The sequence below is a fragment of the Salvelinus namaycush genome, chromosome 4 (assembly GCF_016432855.1).
Source record: "Salvelinus namaycush isolate Seneca chromosome 4, SaNama_1.0, whole genome shotgun sequence".
In the NCBI taxonomy this organism is placed as follows: domain Eukaryota; kingdom Metazoa; phylum Chordata; class Actinopteri; order Salmoniformes; family Salmonidae; genus Salvelinus; species Salvelinus namaycush.
The window spans coordinates 3,940,132-3,955,740 of record NC_052310.1 but is presented as its reverse complement, the minus strand read 5'-3'; the positions used below and the strand labels follow the sequence as shown (position 1 = coordinate 3,955,740).

Here is a 15,609-nt window from a genome sequence, read left to right as displayed (position 1 = left end):
GAGGCACAGAGGTGAGAAGGCCTACACGAAGGCACAGAGGTGAGAAGGCCTACACGAAGGCACAGAGGTGAGAAGGCCTACACGAAGGCAGAGGTGAGAAGGCCTACACGAAGGCACAGAGGTGAGAAGGCCTACACGAAGGCAGAGGTGAGAAGGCCTACACGAAGGCACAGAGGTGAGAAGGTCTACACGAAGGCACAGAGGTGAGAAGGCCTACACGAAGGCACAGAGGTGAGAAGGCCTACACGAAGGCACAGAGGTGAGAAGGCCTACACGAAGGCACAGAGGTGAGAAGGCCTACACGAAGGCACAGAGGTGAGAAGGCCTACACGAAGGCACAGAGGTGAGAAGGCCTACACGAGGCACCGTGACTGTAAAAGCTAGCTCTGGATGGTATATACTGGCTTATGTTTGGCCCGACTGTGAAAATGCTGAGATGCAGGATTGATCAATTGATTGCCAGTTGGACTGTTTGATACCTTTTAGGCAGAAGGTCTTCAAAGCTCATTGGGAGAGAAAAAAAAAAATCGCATTTCCAAGAACGGATGGCGTATACACCTTTCATTGGGCTACCTGGACACAAGAGATCTGCGTTTACACCCGGAAGCCCAATTCTGATCTTTTGCTCAATTAGTGGCTTAAGATCTGATCTGATTGGTCAAAATATCAATTAAGTGACTGAAGATCTGATGGACCAATTAAGTGGCAAAATATCAGAATTAGGCTGCCTGTGTAAATGCAACCTTAGCTCCTTGTTCTAGAACCCATTAAATGCACAGTTATCATACTATAGCCAAGATTTGTCCAGAGGTGCATGTTTCATTAGTTGACCTGGTTTCATGAGATCATATAGGCCTGTTCACAATTGTATTAGCTCCTTGCGCTAGAAGGAATGCAACAGTTATGCTAATAAATCCTGTGTGAGTGGGCAGACATGCACTGACAGGCACCACACAGGGAGCGTCTCCAGGCAGCCAGGCAGGATGAATCATGACTTGTGCTGGTGATTAGCCACGTCTTTTATCTCTTAGTTTAGTGCTACCTGGCTAGCGCTCAGTCGATATGTATGTATGTGGGTGGTGCTCGATTGCTAGGCAGCATACGGTCCCTATATCAGGTCATTCATGCTTAAGCAAGTGCCGCCGTCCTCCTTGCACCCCACCTCTGTCACTCACAACCCAGAGTAGCCTAGCCGTGTAGCCTCCATCGATGGGGTAGCCTGTTGGCTGGCCTACACTGCTACCAGTACAAACACTGAATAGGCCTTATTCCATAACATTTTTACATGCATAAAATGATCTACACTATATATACAAAAGTATGTGGACACCCTTTCAAATTAGTGGATTCGGCTATTTCAGCCACGCCCGTTGCTGACAGGTGTATAAAATCGAGCACACAGCCATGCAATCTCCATAGACAAACATTGGCCACAGAATGGGCTTACTGAAGAGCTCAGTGACTTTCAATGTGGCAACAAGTCAGTTCATCAAATGTCTGCCCTACTAGAGCTGCCCCGGTCAACTGTACGTGCTGTTATTGTGAAGTGGAAACGTCTAGAAGCAACAACGGTTCAGTCGAAGTGGTAGGCCACACAAGCTCACAGAACGGGACCGCCGAGTGCTGTAGCGCGTAGCACATAAAAACAGTCTGTCCTCGGTTGCAACACTCACTACCGAGTTCCAAACTGCATCTGGAAGCAACGTCAGCATAAGAACTGTTCGTCTGGAGCATCCTGAGATGAGTTTCCATGGCCGAGCGGCCGCAAACAAGCCTGAGATCACCATGCGCGATGCCAAGCGTCGGCTGGAGTGGTGTAAAGCTCGCCGCCATTGGACTCTGGAGCAGTGGAAACGTGTTCTCTGGAGTAATGAATCACACTTCACCATCTGGAAGTCTGACGAACAAATCTGGGTTTGACGGATGCCAGGAGAACGCAACCTGCTCCAATGCCTAGTGCCAACTAAAGTTTTATGGAGGAGGAATAATGGTCTGGGGCTGTTTTTCATGGTTCGGGCTTGACCCCTTAGTTCCAGTTAAGGGAAATCTTAACGCTACAGCATACAATGACATTCTAGATGATTCTTTGCTTCCAACTCTGTGGCAACAGTTTGAGGAAGGCCCTTTCCTGTTTCACCATGACAATGTCACCGTGCACAAAGAGAGGTCCATACAGAAATGGTTTGTCGAGATCTGTGTGGAAGAACTTGACTGGCCTGCACAGTCAACCCCATCAAACACCTTTGGGATGAATTGGAACACCGACTGTGAGCCAGGCCTTATCGCCCAACATCAGTGCCCGACCTCACTAATGCTCAAGGCTGAATGGAAGCAAGTCCCTGCAGCAATGTAGTAGAAAGCCTTCTCAGAAGAGTGGAGGCTGTTATAGCAGCAAAGGGGGGGACCAACTCCATATTAATGCCCATGGTTTTGGAATGAGATGTTGGACGAGCAGGTGTCCATGTTGTGCTGCTGCCATGTTGTTGTCATGTTGTGTTGCTACCATGCTGTGTTGTCATGTGTTACTGCCATGCTATGCTGTTGTCTTAGGTCTCTCCTTTTGTAGTGTTGTGTTGTCTCTCTGGTCATGTGTGTTTTGTCCTATATTTTTATTGAATCCTTTTTCTTTTTCATCCCAGCCCCCGTCCCCATAGGAGGCCTTTTGCCTTTTGGTAGGCCGTCATTGTAAATAAGAATGTGTTCTTAACTGACTTGCCTAGTTAAATAAAGGTTAACTAATGATGCTAGAGCTCGAACGCGCGACAGTAGCTCAGTCACACTGTAGCAAGACGAAATGAAAGGGGGTTATAGAATGTTGCAACACCAAGGCTACATGCTTCGGTCTTTTCTCATCCCCCCTCCTTGATTTGTTCATGTCTAGTCCTGCCTGCTAAATGCAACGTATACACCACGTAGTCTTATTTATAAAGCAGATTACAGCAAATTAGGGTAGGCTACAGATCTGTCAAGATAGCCACTCACTCACGGTCAGGGGAAACAACATGAAAGCAGAACATGTAAATCTCCTAGTGTCGCACAAGATGTTATTTTCCAACATGTTATGATAGAGAGTGTTGACTTGTATCTACTTTACGACGACAACATAACGCTGGATATACAGCGTAGACAGGGTTACGACTGGGAAGGGCATATCTCGGCCATAGCACTGCCCAATAAACAGAGGCAAAATTGGCAAGGAAAGCGTTTCCTCTTCCCTTGCGAGGGAGGACGGTACAGTTTCGTCTCACTCTGCGACACATATAACACCGTAATAACACAACAAACTTTCAAAAAACCGTAGGCGAAAGTCCCTCTACCTGCAGATATTTGACTATGTTTACTGTGTCGTTTCTCTGTCGTTTGGTGGGTAACAATAAGAGTCGCGACCGTTTGCTTACCATATTGCCGGTTGGATGACGAAATGGGTTGACCCGGAGATGTGAACGGAATGGGGAAAAAAACTATATAAAAAGGGGGTTTCGCTATTACAAAACACGGCGCTCGTGATATTCAGGTTCTTGTTTACTTTTTTAACTAGATCCTCTCTCTCCTTTACCGTCGGTTTCACTGCAGTAGCACAGGGAAACCCGCAGGGCGGGTCAGTAACGAGGAGGAGGGACAAGGTAGGTGTGGAGGGGGATGAGAGGAGCCAGCAAGCAGCCTACATTTCTAAATAAAAGTCCATATGTTTTAAAGGGAAAGTTCAACATTACTTATTTGTTTCCTTACTTTAGAGCAGTATATGGACAAGGAAAGACTGCAATTCATGCTTTGGGTCTAGCCACTGCCAATCTTCCAATGTAGCCTACCCCAAATAAAAAAATAGATTGGGTTCTGCCAATGTTCAAGGGCACAATGGAAGGACAGCTCACATGCACACTCCTCTCCCTTCACTGCTATGTGAAACAGATCACTTTTATTTTGAAGATCTCAGCACATCCTCAACGCCATGTTGTGGATTAATGTTGCGTTCATAACAAGTGGGAAACTCGTAAACTCGTAAAATACTAGCATTTACAGTCCATCCGGGGAACTCAGCTCTATTTTTTTCTCCTCCAATGTCTGTTTGCACAAGTGCACCACTCAGTGGTGGAAACTGTGCAGTGCATTCAAGAATATCCCCATTGTCCAGACCTACTGTTGGGCTACCGCTATTCTTTGACAGGAGCCATAAGGGCCCTGTGGATGTCGTGTCCAGTCCCCCCATAGCTTTCGTTTGGGACAGGGGGTCCTATGGGCTTTATCATCCAGCATTGACCCCTAAACTTCTCACATATCCTCCCGAGTGGCACAGCCATCTAAGGCACTGCATCTCAGTGCAAGAGGCGTCACTACAGTCCCTGGTTCGAATCCAGGCTGTATCACATCCGGCCGTGATTTGGAGTCCCATAGGGCGGCCACAGAATTGGCCCAGCGTCGTCCGGGTTTAGCTGCGGTAGGCCATCATTGTAAATATGAATTTGTTCTTAACTGACTTGCCTAGTTAAATAGATGTTAAAAATACAAATTCTGCCTAATCTCACATAGCCAACAGCAGAGCTGATGTAAAGTGTCTAATATAACACACTGTGTATATATAATATCAGCCATTTAGCAGAGCCTTTTAACCCCCAAAAACGTACAGTCACGCATTTTTTAAATGTATTTAACCAGGAAAGTCAGTTAAGAACAAATTCTTATTTACAATGACAGCCTACCGGGGAACAGTGGGTTAACTGCCTTGTTCAGGGGCAGAATGACTGATTTTTTACCTTGCCAGCTCGGGGATTTGATCTAACAACTTTTCGGTTACTGGCGCAACGATCTAACCACTAGGCTACCTGCCTGCCGCATGTATTCTTTTTATGGGTGGTCCCAGCGGGAATCAAACACACAATCCTGGTGTCGCAAGCGCCGGTTTCTACCAACTGAGCCACAGAGGATCACAACGTTATTACGCATCCTACTTCAAGAGTGCATGTTCATGCAAGATTCATGACAGCAGAATGTTTTCATTCTTCATTTCCAAGTCATGCAAGTCCCCAACCTCATACTAGAAGCTATGGATGGATACATAGCATGCTCCTTTCATGTTTTCTTAGACTGTAAACCTAAGAAGATTTTTTATTTATGTTTTAAATTAAAAAAAATAAGAAGCAACTGACCCAAAACCACAATTAACTGGGTTGAACTTTACTATATTATAGGGTATAGAAATGTCCAGGTATTAAGAAAATAACAACCTAAGATTTACTTGTTTCCTAGCATTCAAATGACAAAAAAAACACACAAATGTCTTCCCAAATATATTTACTAATCAAATACCTCCACAAAATGTTACAGCTACTATGATTTAGATTAAAAACATATCCACAATATATTAAAGATGTTGTAACATTGCACGGTGCTCTGATAATTAAACAACATTTTGTTGCATTTTCACTACATATCTCATAGTAAGTTATATTGTTTAAAAATATATATATACTGAACAACAAAATAAATTCAACATGCAACAATTTCAAAGATTTTACTGAGTTGCAGTTTGGCCCTAATCTGGCCCTAATCTGGCCCTAATCTATGGATCTCACACTTTACATGTTGCGTTTATATTGGTTTTCAGTATTGATAGTGTTTTCCCAACTAATATAATAACACTTTTAATTTGACAAAAATAAAAGAGAGAAATAAGATAAGTGCTGGCTAACAGCTTGTTACAGATATATGATATTCTGAGGATCGATTTTTGATTAGTCAAAATCAGCCCAATTCAAAAATAAGATAATTTCATGAATTAGTCAAAATATTTTGTCAAATCTAATAAATGTAAACACTCACTTCTACAGATGTCCTATACTACTTGTACTCTGTCGACACATGGGAAAACGACACATGGGACAACATTTTAATTGAACAAAAAAAGCTACAACTATTTTTTTTAAATTAAAACCACTGACTGTTCATTACAGTACTTTAACACACGCAACATCTGCACATACAGTGTACATATTAACATACTGCCTTCATGGATACGCATAGATAACACACACACACACACACCACATCTACACACCCATATTAACACACTGCCTTCATAGATATAAATAGATAACACACACACACACAAGCACTCCATGGAACAGAATAGACCTGAGGGTAAACATTATGCCACAACAGACTGAGGAAAAGATGTTTGGGTTAACAGTTTCACTAGTAGTCAGCAAATGATCCGCTTTGAGGGGTTGCACGCTGGCTACAGCTGAAACACACAGCAGCGGATTGTCATCCATCTCTCATTTCAGTGACATCAGGGTCGTGTTCATTAGGGCACACCGTAGCAAAACATTTTTGCAACGGAAAACTAAAACAGGCATTTTTATTGGCTAATTTCAGGTGAGGCGTTTTCCTTTCTGTTTTCCTTGAGTTTGCCTACAACTCCAGCACCTGCGGAAAGCACCTGGAAGTGCGTATGTTCTTCAGCTTTTGTAATTTCAGGTAGTACCGCCCAGTTTCACTACGTTAACTTCCGTTTGGTACCCTAATGAACACAACCCTGATGCTGTCTGTGTTGGTTGGTCCATCAGACGAACAGCTCCTTGTTGACCCACATCAGGCTGCGTGTCTCGTTGGGCTTGCACTCGTACTCGATGCTGTTGAAACTGTTGCCCCCCTGGCAGTGGTCCCTCTTGTTGTAGTTGTAGTACTTCACCTGCCACACCACTTCAAAAGAGCCCACCTCTGGGAACTGGGAGGGGGAAAATATTTAGGTCTGTCAGAGTTAATCAGTTAACTCAAGTTAACGTTTTGTCATTTTAGTGCACAGATTTTTTTTCTTCGCGATTGTCTGAAAGAGTTCAAAATACACTGAAAACATCCCAAAAGACATCATCTATACAGCTAAAAAAAAACGAACGCGATGTCAAAACAAGTTGACATTGAGATTAAAGAAGGTGTGACAGCCCTAAAAATAATACATTTACATGTTAGTCATTTAGTACATTCATCTTAAGGTAACTAGGTGAGAGAACCACTTATCACAGTCACAGTTAGTACATTTTTACTCAATAAAGTAGCTAGCTATAAGCAAAGTCATGTCTAGTAAGAAAAGACAAATAATAATAATAATAAACATAAACAGACGCACTGCTTCAGAGCTTTCCTCATGATTTGCATCATGAACAGTTGATAATGAATATCCTGCATGTGTAATGGGCAATATAGTGATTGTTGTGAATGTGTTCATATGGATCATGCATAGCCTGGTTTCCAGATCTGTTTGTGCTGTCTTGCCCCAACACCTATAGTCATGGCATGACAACGCCCATAGGAGTTGGCTATACCACACAAACAGATCTGGGACCAGGCTAGATGATGCAGATATCAAACAGATCTGGGACCAGGCTAGATGATGCAGATATCAAACAGATCTGGGACCAGGCTAGATGATGCAGATATCAAACAGATCTGGGACCAGGCTAGATGATGCAGATATCCAACAGATCTGGGAGCAGGCTATATGATACAGATATTAAACAGATCTGGGACCAGGCTATATGATACAGATATCAAACAGATCTGGGTCCAGGCTAGATGATGTAGATATACAGAAATGAAGTCTCAAATAGCCACCTGCCCCTTTTAATAGCCGGGCAACGGCCCACATTTCAGCAAATCAACGCCCGTTTCAAATTAACGCAGGGTCTAAATGAATTGTTTACGAGGTTAGCATTAATTATCCTGAATTGTTTGCAAGGTTTAATTTGTTACGTTAAATCATACAGTAATGACTCTAAAAAATTATGTTACTCATCTGTTTTTATCACCAGAAAGAAACTGCTAGCCCATTGGCTGCTAAGAGTGCTGGCAAGCAAAAACAGTCAACAACTTCGGGAGTACAGACCCAACAAATCGTCCGATCGCCCTCTAGTGACAAATATAAAAACTACCGAAAATGCACAGTCAAAGAGGATACATTTTTTTTTTTTTCTTACTGGTGGCATATTTTTTTATAATTTTTTGTAATGTTTTATGTTGCTAGTTTTCTTTTTACAATAAACAAAAACATACATAGACATAAACAATAGACAACTTGTCATGGAAATAATTACATTTCCTATTACCACGTCAATTACGGTTTCTATGCATTTCGTTTTCCATGTGGGCCAATTTATCGGTGGATTCTGAAAAGCTATCCAAGGATTAATCCATAGGGATGTGTTTTTAGTGAGTGATACTGGTTCTTGTAGAATCAGTTTGACTTTTTTTCCATATTTTTATAGTGTTCTTAACTATGAAGTTGTTCAGACACGTGAAAATATATTCTCGGGAGCAGCAAGTGGCATCTTCAATAATAACCCATTGTCCCTCTCTAGAGCATTTAACAATATATCGCAAGTAAAAGCCTTGGGTGGCAAGTTGATACAATTCCAAATCTGGAAGGTTAAAACCACCCTCAGATTTAGGGACATATTTCCAATTTATTCTATGAATTCTATTGCCCATATGAAGTCTGTTATGGCCGAATATACTTTTTTAAAGAATGTCTTTGGTGAGGTAATTGGCATTACCGAAAATAAATGGGAGCCATGCCATTCTAAAGAGGTTAATTCTACCTGTAAGATGTATGGGGAGATTGTTCCATTTAATTAGATCTGCTTTCATATTGTTGAGTAATGGGATAAAGTTATCTTTATATATTTGTTTGTTGTCACTTATTAAGCATCCTAAGTATTTAATATTTTTTGTGGTCCACTTAAAGAATTGCTGTGGATCATGAGTTATTCTTTTTCCCATTGGCATTTTTTCTGTTTTTTCCCACGTTAATTTTATATCCTGAGATTTTAGAGTATTCCGAAAATATTTTTAATAAGGGGGACATTGAGTTTTCAATATTAGTCAATTATATCAGGATATTGTCTGCAAATAAGTTTATTTTATATTCATGTTTACCAATAATGATACGTTTGGGTCCTGTATATTTCTTTCTGCTAGTGGTTCAATTGCCAATGCAAACAGGAGTGGGGAGAGATAACATCCTTGTCTCGTGCCCTTTTCTAAAGCTATTTCACCAGATAGTGTATTGTTTGTGTATATTTTTGCTTTAGGATATACTCTTTTTATGAAGTGTATTATTTCAGCTGGAAAGTTAAATGCTTCCAAAGTTAAATAAAAAAGGCCACTCAAGCCGGTCGATAGCCTTTTCAGCATCAGCAGCCATTATTGATAAATCTACATCTTGTACTTTAGCGTATTGTATTATACTGAAACATGTTTTTGTATTTGTTTGTAAGTGTCTATTTTTAATAAACCTTGTTTGATTATTATATATCAAGACATTCTGTTGCTTATGGGTTTTGTTATTATTTTATTGTCGCAATTTATTAAACGTATGGGTCTGTAATCTGCAGAAACTCTGCATATTTTCCTGGTTTTAATATAACTGAAATAACTGTTTGATGCGTGGAACTCGGAAGCACTGAATTGATTGACGTGTGTTGTCATTTGATTAAATAGGGGCGCTACTTTGTCCCAGAATATCATATAAAATGCAATGGGAAAGCCGTCCATCCCTGGTGCTTTGTTGTAACAGTTGGTAATATTTCATTTTGGACGATTTCCATTTTTTTTTTTTTTTACGGGAACATAGCTGATAGTTGCTACAGGGTTATTGATTCTAGGAAGACTACAGGATCATTCCAATTGTTATTTAACTCTGATTCATATAGATTTCATAGAAGCTTTTAAAATTGTTATTAATAGCATTGTTGTTCCTAATTAAAGCACTTGTATCCTTATCTTGTAAATTATAACTGCTTTGGCATGTATTTGTGTTGTGAGGGCTATTTTTTGCCATTAAATAGTATGCTATATTTGAGTTTAACCTGTAGTTGTTGGCTCAGATTTAACTTTTGCCAAGTATGAGCTTATCATACCCCTAATGTATGCCTTAAAAGCATCCTAAATGATGTCGGAGGTTGGCTTTTCCCTCTGTCTAAATTTGTAATGATAAAGGTGTTTATTTTTTTATTCACGTATTTAATAGATTTTGGGTCTTGAAGATGCGCTCCATATTCTGTCACTAAGTGTATTTTCTGATGGTGTAAATAAGCATGATACAGGAGAATGATCCGATATCACTATATCATGGATTTTAGAACCCAGTAAATTGTTGAGTGCATTTTTAAAAATAAAAATGTAGTAAATTCCTGAAAACTTTTTCTTACTTTGAGAAAAAAGAGGTAGTCTTTTGTCGTTGGGAATAATAATCTCCAGTTGTCCTGTAAAATATTTGTATAGATTACATTTATCAGTGTCTTTGGAGGCTCCTTGAATTTCCCTTTTTTATTGCTATGTCTGACTAACTTGCTAAATGCTTGATTTAGGTCACCAGCTAAAATAATTGTTACTGTCTTGGTTTGATCTAATATAGCTTGAATTCTAGCAACAACAAAAAACACCAGGTTTACCCCTGCGGGGGATATACAATGAAATCAATGCGTATTTATCCCCATTTAAGGTACAATCAAAAATTTGAACATGTCCTTCTTTGTCCGTGTGCTGGGATATAAGGGAAAAGGGTGTGTTCTTATTTATCAGGATGCCTACACCTCTGCTGTCACTACAGTAGGTGGCAGTATAGGCCTCTCCAACCCAGCTCCTCTTTAAATATTCAATGTCTCCTTTTTTGAGGTGTAGCTCTTGCAGGAAAACCACATCTGCTGACAATCTAATTAAATGTTCAAAAACCTTATGCTTTTTTTTTGCCATCATGAAGCCCGTACACATTCCATGTAATCAGTTGGATTTTGTTGGCCTTTATTTGTAAAGAATCAAAGTTAACTTTGTCTGTTCCATCTGTCATTGAAGAACCAGATAAAACATTTTAGCAGATGTATGTCTTATGAGGGCGGTGGACATCCCATGGATATGGAAGAGTCATAGTATAAATACAAAGTTATTGTATACATTATACATATAAAATATGTGAACATGTAGGCTGAGCAAACGTTTAACAGAGAACACACAAAAAACATAAAGTGAATACTTCTTTGTACTTTGAGGCGCTCTGCCTTTATAGGGATTGAAGCTCCTACTCCCTTTTTTCTCAGACACATTTACACCCAATTCATACATCGACTTACTCGTCTATTCTCCTTCATTCACATGCAGTACAACATATACCCTATGCATCCACACATCCATTCTCTCCCGACCTCCTCATACTTACCCTCCCGCACACTCCCATTCATATGAACAGATACACTTACACCCACACCCACCCATAGAACAGATATTGACATACAGTATCGGTATGTGCATGAGCCTCCCAGTATAGAGGCATACTAAGACAAATGAAATGTGACACCGTGAGTAAATGATAAAAGATTATTGCAGGAAACAAAAAATATGTATTTTCAAATGCCGGAACTGAATGCTGAAATTAAACAATTAACTATGCAAATGAGCAAAAGCTGGCTTAGCTCTAATAAACGTCTTTTGTGTTCAGTGATTTAGGCAAATAAATGCCCAAGCTATTCATTTAAGTTTTAAGGTATTTGTAATGGGACTGGTGAACTGCTCTGAATGAACTTATCTACTTGTTATGTCTACTAGTTATTTGTTTTGTTTACAAGTTAATTGTTTTGTAGACTAGTTAATTGTTTTGTTTACTAGTTAATAGTTTTGTTTACTAGTTATGTCTGTTTGTTAATTGTTTTGTCTACTTGTTAATTGACCCTTCGCTAAGCCCCGCCCCAGAATTTTGGGCAACCAATCACAGCGCTCCAATGGATAACAAACTCACAATTAAATCGCATGAAAGCCAGTGAGGGCTAAAGCAAAAACAGAGTTTTCTTCGAAAAGTACATGTTTAAATGGCTAAATAATTGAACAGTTTGTTCAATTATTTTCTACTGTACTTGCTAACAGGAGTAACGTTACTTGCTACTGTGATTCCTGAGCCTGTTAGAGTATTTGTCTAATCCCAAATTATACTTGTGTTACATTGTTTGCAAGATAAACTGGTTAGCTCTCAGTCTCATTGACCATCAAACGTTGCTAACGCTAGCTAGCTAGCCACTTAATATAACTTGTTTTCTCAAAATGTATTTTAGCTAGCTAAGTTAACATGTTATGAATACAACTCCCATCTGCTGTTGACATCAGGATACGATTTGAGAGCACTAATTAGCTCCAAAGTGGTTATAGCTTTAACAACATGCAGACATGGTGATTTGAGAGCCATTCAGTGGCTAGCTACACTATAAACGTATTTCTACTAGGTTCCCGTGAAGTAATTGTAATGACAGTCAACCACAACACACCCAAGAGTTTCCTTATTAGCAAGGGGTAGTCTGTGTTTCATTTCATTGTGTATTAGAAACACAATCCCCTCACAAAAATCTCAAATTTCGCCAGTAGTTGAATGAGGAATTGGGCTTTCTGGGAAAATGTTGTTTGAGGTTGCAACAGTAACCAAGGTGGGCGGGGCTAAGCGACGGGTCAATTGTTTTGTCTACTTGTTCCTAATTTTTTAAAATGTAAAAGTACTTTATGTCTGTAATCCCAGGAAGACTATACCTGTCGTCATGTCATAATTTGCCTTTATTACCTGCAAACTGATCTGTACAGCTTGTCTGTCTCCACTCTTGGTGTGAGTCATGCCCTCTGTGTTGTAGACGCCAGTGTAGACTACAGACTGGGGGTCTCTAGACTTCTGCTCCAAGGGGAAGATGACTCCGCCTACACTCATAGTGCTGAGGACAGGACAGGACCATAACAGTTACATCACAGACAATACTTTTGTGACCGCTTGACTGGGGCAGAGGTTGGGGGGGGGGGGGGGGGGGGGGGGATTGATTGGTGACACTGGGGTTGTTTGACATTGTATCCGACAGTGCAGGAGACTGCCGAATGACTGCCCTACAAATCACCTTGCATCATAAGTAACTACTCATTATTATTTGTAGATGAATCAGACAAAGGAATGGGTGGATGAAGGGGTGTGGATAGAGAGGTGAAAGACAGATCAATGTAATTTATCAGTCCATAATAAATGAAATGATAAATTACAAAGACAGGAATGAATAACCAAATACAGAAACACATTTCAGTGCATGTTTAGCCTACTACTGTAGAAACTGCGCAAAATAACTAGGTAGCCTTCAACCATGCTGGTCTCTGTCACACAGGCTGGAAGCCTAATGTCACACAGGCTGGAAGCCAGGACAACAACCTCTTCCCTCAACGTCAGCAAGATATAGGAGCTGATCCGGGACTACCGGAAACGGATGGCCAAGCACGCCCCCATTCACATCGACGGGGCTGTAGTGGAGCGGGTCGAGAGCTTCAAGTTCCTAGGTGTCCACATCACTAAGGACCTACTGTATCATGGTCCACTCCAAACACACCAACACAGTTGTGTAGAGGGGCAGGAGAACACCTATTCCCCCTCAAGAGGCTGCAAAGATATGGCATGGGCCCTCAGATCCTCAAAAACTACAGCTGAACCTCTTGACTGGCCGCATCACCGCTTGGTATGGCAACTGCTTGGCATCTGACCGTAAGGCGCTAAAGAGGGTAGCAAGGAACGCCCTAAAAATGGTCAAACTCAAGCCACCCAAGTCATGGACTGTTCTCTCTGCTACCGCACGGCATGTATTTGACCAAACGGCTCCTAAACAGCTTCTACCTCCAAGCCATAAGACTGCTGAACAGTTAATCAAATGGCCACCTGGACTATTTGCGTATAACCCACTTTTTGTTGTTGCACTGACTGTCTTGCATTGGCTCAATACCCACGCACTCACACATACTACACGGACACTACAACACGCACTCACACATACTACACGGACACTACAACACACACACACTGCTGCTAATCTGTTTATTATCTATCTTGATTGCCTAGTCACTTTCACCCCTACATACATGTACATATTACTTAAATTAACTAAATTACTTCGTACCCCTGCACATTGACTCGGTACTGGTACTCATTGTATATCGCCTTGTTATTGTTATGTTATTGCGTTACTATTACATAAAATTAGTTTTGCCAATTTTTCTTACTTTAACTCTGCATTGTTTGGAAATGGCTCGTAAGTAAGCATTTCTTGGTAAAGTCTTAACGTTACGTATTCGGCATGTGACAAATAAAATTTGAATTGAATCGGTAGTGGATTTGACACAATCTGACAGCGACTTCTGTCTCCCTGCACCTACCGGACATAAACCCTAACCTTAACCAAACAGCTTAACCTTATGCATAACCCTTACCTTAAATTAAGTCCAAAAAACGTATTCCTGTTTTTATACATTTGTAGGCAACGATATAGGCCTTGCCAATTTAGACTGCAGTTTGACCATCTAACGTTAGTGGGAACTCTAACCGCGCACCCTCTCACATAACTCCAACATCGAATCACAACCTCCTACGGCTTGTGTCTGGTCAATGTTCTCAATAACCAATTTAATTAACCTTTAAATTAGATTAAAGCAGCGACATAATATCCACGGGTTGTGATCTTTGCCAAGAGAATGTGCCGAATTATATTCTTCACACTATGAAACACTGAGTTAATATAATAAAACAGAGCAAAAACATAAACAGGCAGTGATGGACAGTGACAGAATATTGTTTTCCTCAACAGAGAAATTGTCACAATTTAACCTATTGAAGTGGATATACATTATATGGCCTGATGCGCGAGCGCCTGTAAACATTTCCCCCCAACCATACTTACGTTGCCTCTGCAGCCCCAGGTTTGACAACCACTTCAATCTTGTACTTTGACCCCGTTAGCAATTTAATCGTCCTGGTTTGGCCAAATCTCCCACCGTCCGATTTGAAGAACACGGCACTGTTATTTGGTAGCATTTTCAATGAAATTCCGATCTTGACGATTGCGATAGCCATTCTTGGTGAGGTATGCGTTTGTGTTCAAATCCAATCCTACCTGAGTGAACAGCAGAGATGCGCAGATGTGAAACCGCGGCCGCACGCTGAATTCCAACAGAACGATTGATGTAGAATATTGTTGTGACGTGAAAGCACGGGTTTACAATGTAAAAACTCACGGCAGAAGGCAGAGCCTAAAGTAATTTTCACTGCCCTAGCGCGTAATCCCATGTACACACACATAATCCTCCTATACATGCAATCTAATGAGACAAAGATAAAATATTCGTTCTAAACAACAACGCCTTGTAGAGAAAAAATAAACCTGCATTTTGTTAGAGTGCACTAGAGGACAGCCAAGCCCTGGGAGACCAGAGTGGACTAGAGGACAGCCAAGCCCTGGGAGACCAGAGTGGACTAGAGGACAGCCAAGCCCTGGGAGACCAGAGTGGACTAGAGGACAGCCAAGCCCTGGGAGACCAGAGTGCACTAGAGGACAGCCAAGCCCTGGGAGACCAGAGTGGACTAGAGGACAGCCAAGCCCTGGGAGACCAGAGTGGACTAGAGGACAGCCAAGCCCTGGGAGACCAGAGTGGACTAGAGGACAGCCAAGCCCTGGGAGACCAGAGTGGACTAGAGGACAGCCAAGCCCTGGGAGACCAGAGTGGACTAGAGGACAGCCAAGCCCTGGGAGACCAGAGTGGACTAGAGGACAGCCAAGCCCTGGG

At 41.3% G+C, this 15,609-nt stretch overlaps 2 protein-coding genes across 2 annotated transcripts in view; both read right to left on the bottom strand.

The window, feature by feature from the left end:
• The window catches only part of LOC120046079 (calcineurin subunit B type 1-like), a 34,388-nt gene extending 30,795 nt beyond the window's left edge, over positions 1-3,593 (bottom strand). The window contains exon 1 of the mRNA XM_038991014.1: positions 3,399-3,593. Within this exon, the coding sequence (XP_038846942.1) occupies positions 3,399-3,401 (3 nt within the window). The 5' untranslated portion in view covers positions 3,402-3,593. The remainder of the gene's footprint in view (positions 1-3,398) is intronic.
• A 2,966-nt stretch (positions 3,594-6,559) lies between these two features.
• On the bottom strand, positions 6,560-14,899 carry cnrip1b (cannabinoid receptor interacting protein 1b). The gene is made up of 3 exons (XM_038990285.1): positions 14,727-14,899; positions 12,590-12,734; positions 6,560-6,724 (listed from the first exon to the last, which is right to left on the bottom strand). Exons 1-3 carry the CDS (start codon positions 14,897-14,899, stop codon positions 6,560-6,562), a joined length of 483 nt encoding a protein of 160 aa, XP_038846213.1.
• Positions 14,900-15,609: the final 710 nt, after the last annotated feature.

Coding starts and splice junctions, on each gene's coding strand:
- cnrip1b (XM_038990285.1), bottom strand. CDS start 14,899: ATGGCTATCGCAATCGTCAAGATCGGAATTTCATTGAAAATGCTACCA. Junction 12,735..14,726: donor CCTGGGGCTGCAGAGGCAAC/GTAAGTATGGTT, acceptor TCCTGTCCTCAG/CACTATGAGTGTAGGCGGAG. Junction 6,725..12,589: donor CTGTACAGATCAGTTTGCAG/GTAATAAAGGCA, acceptor TCCCCCTCCCAG/TTCCCAGAGGTGGGCTCTTT.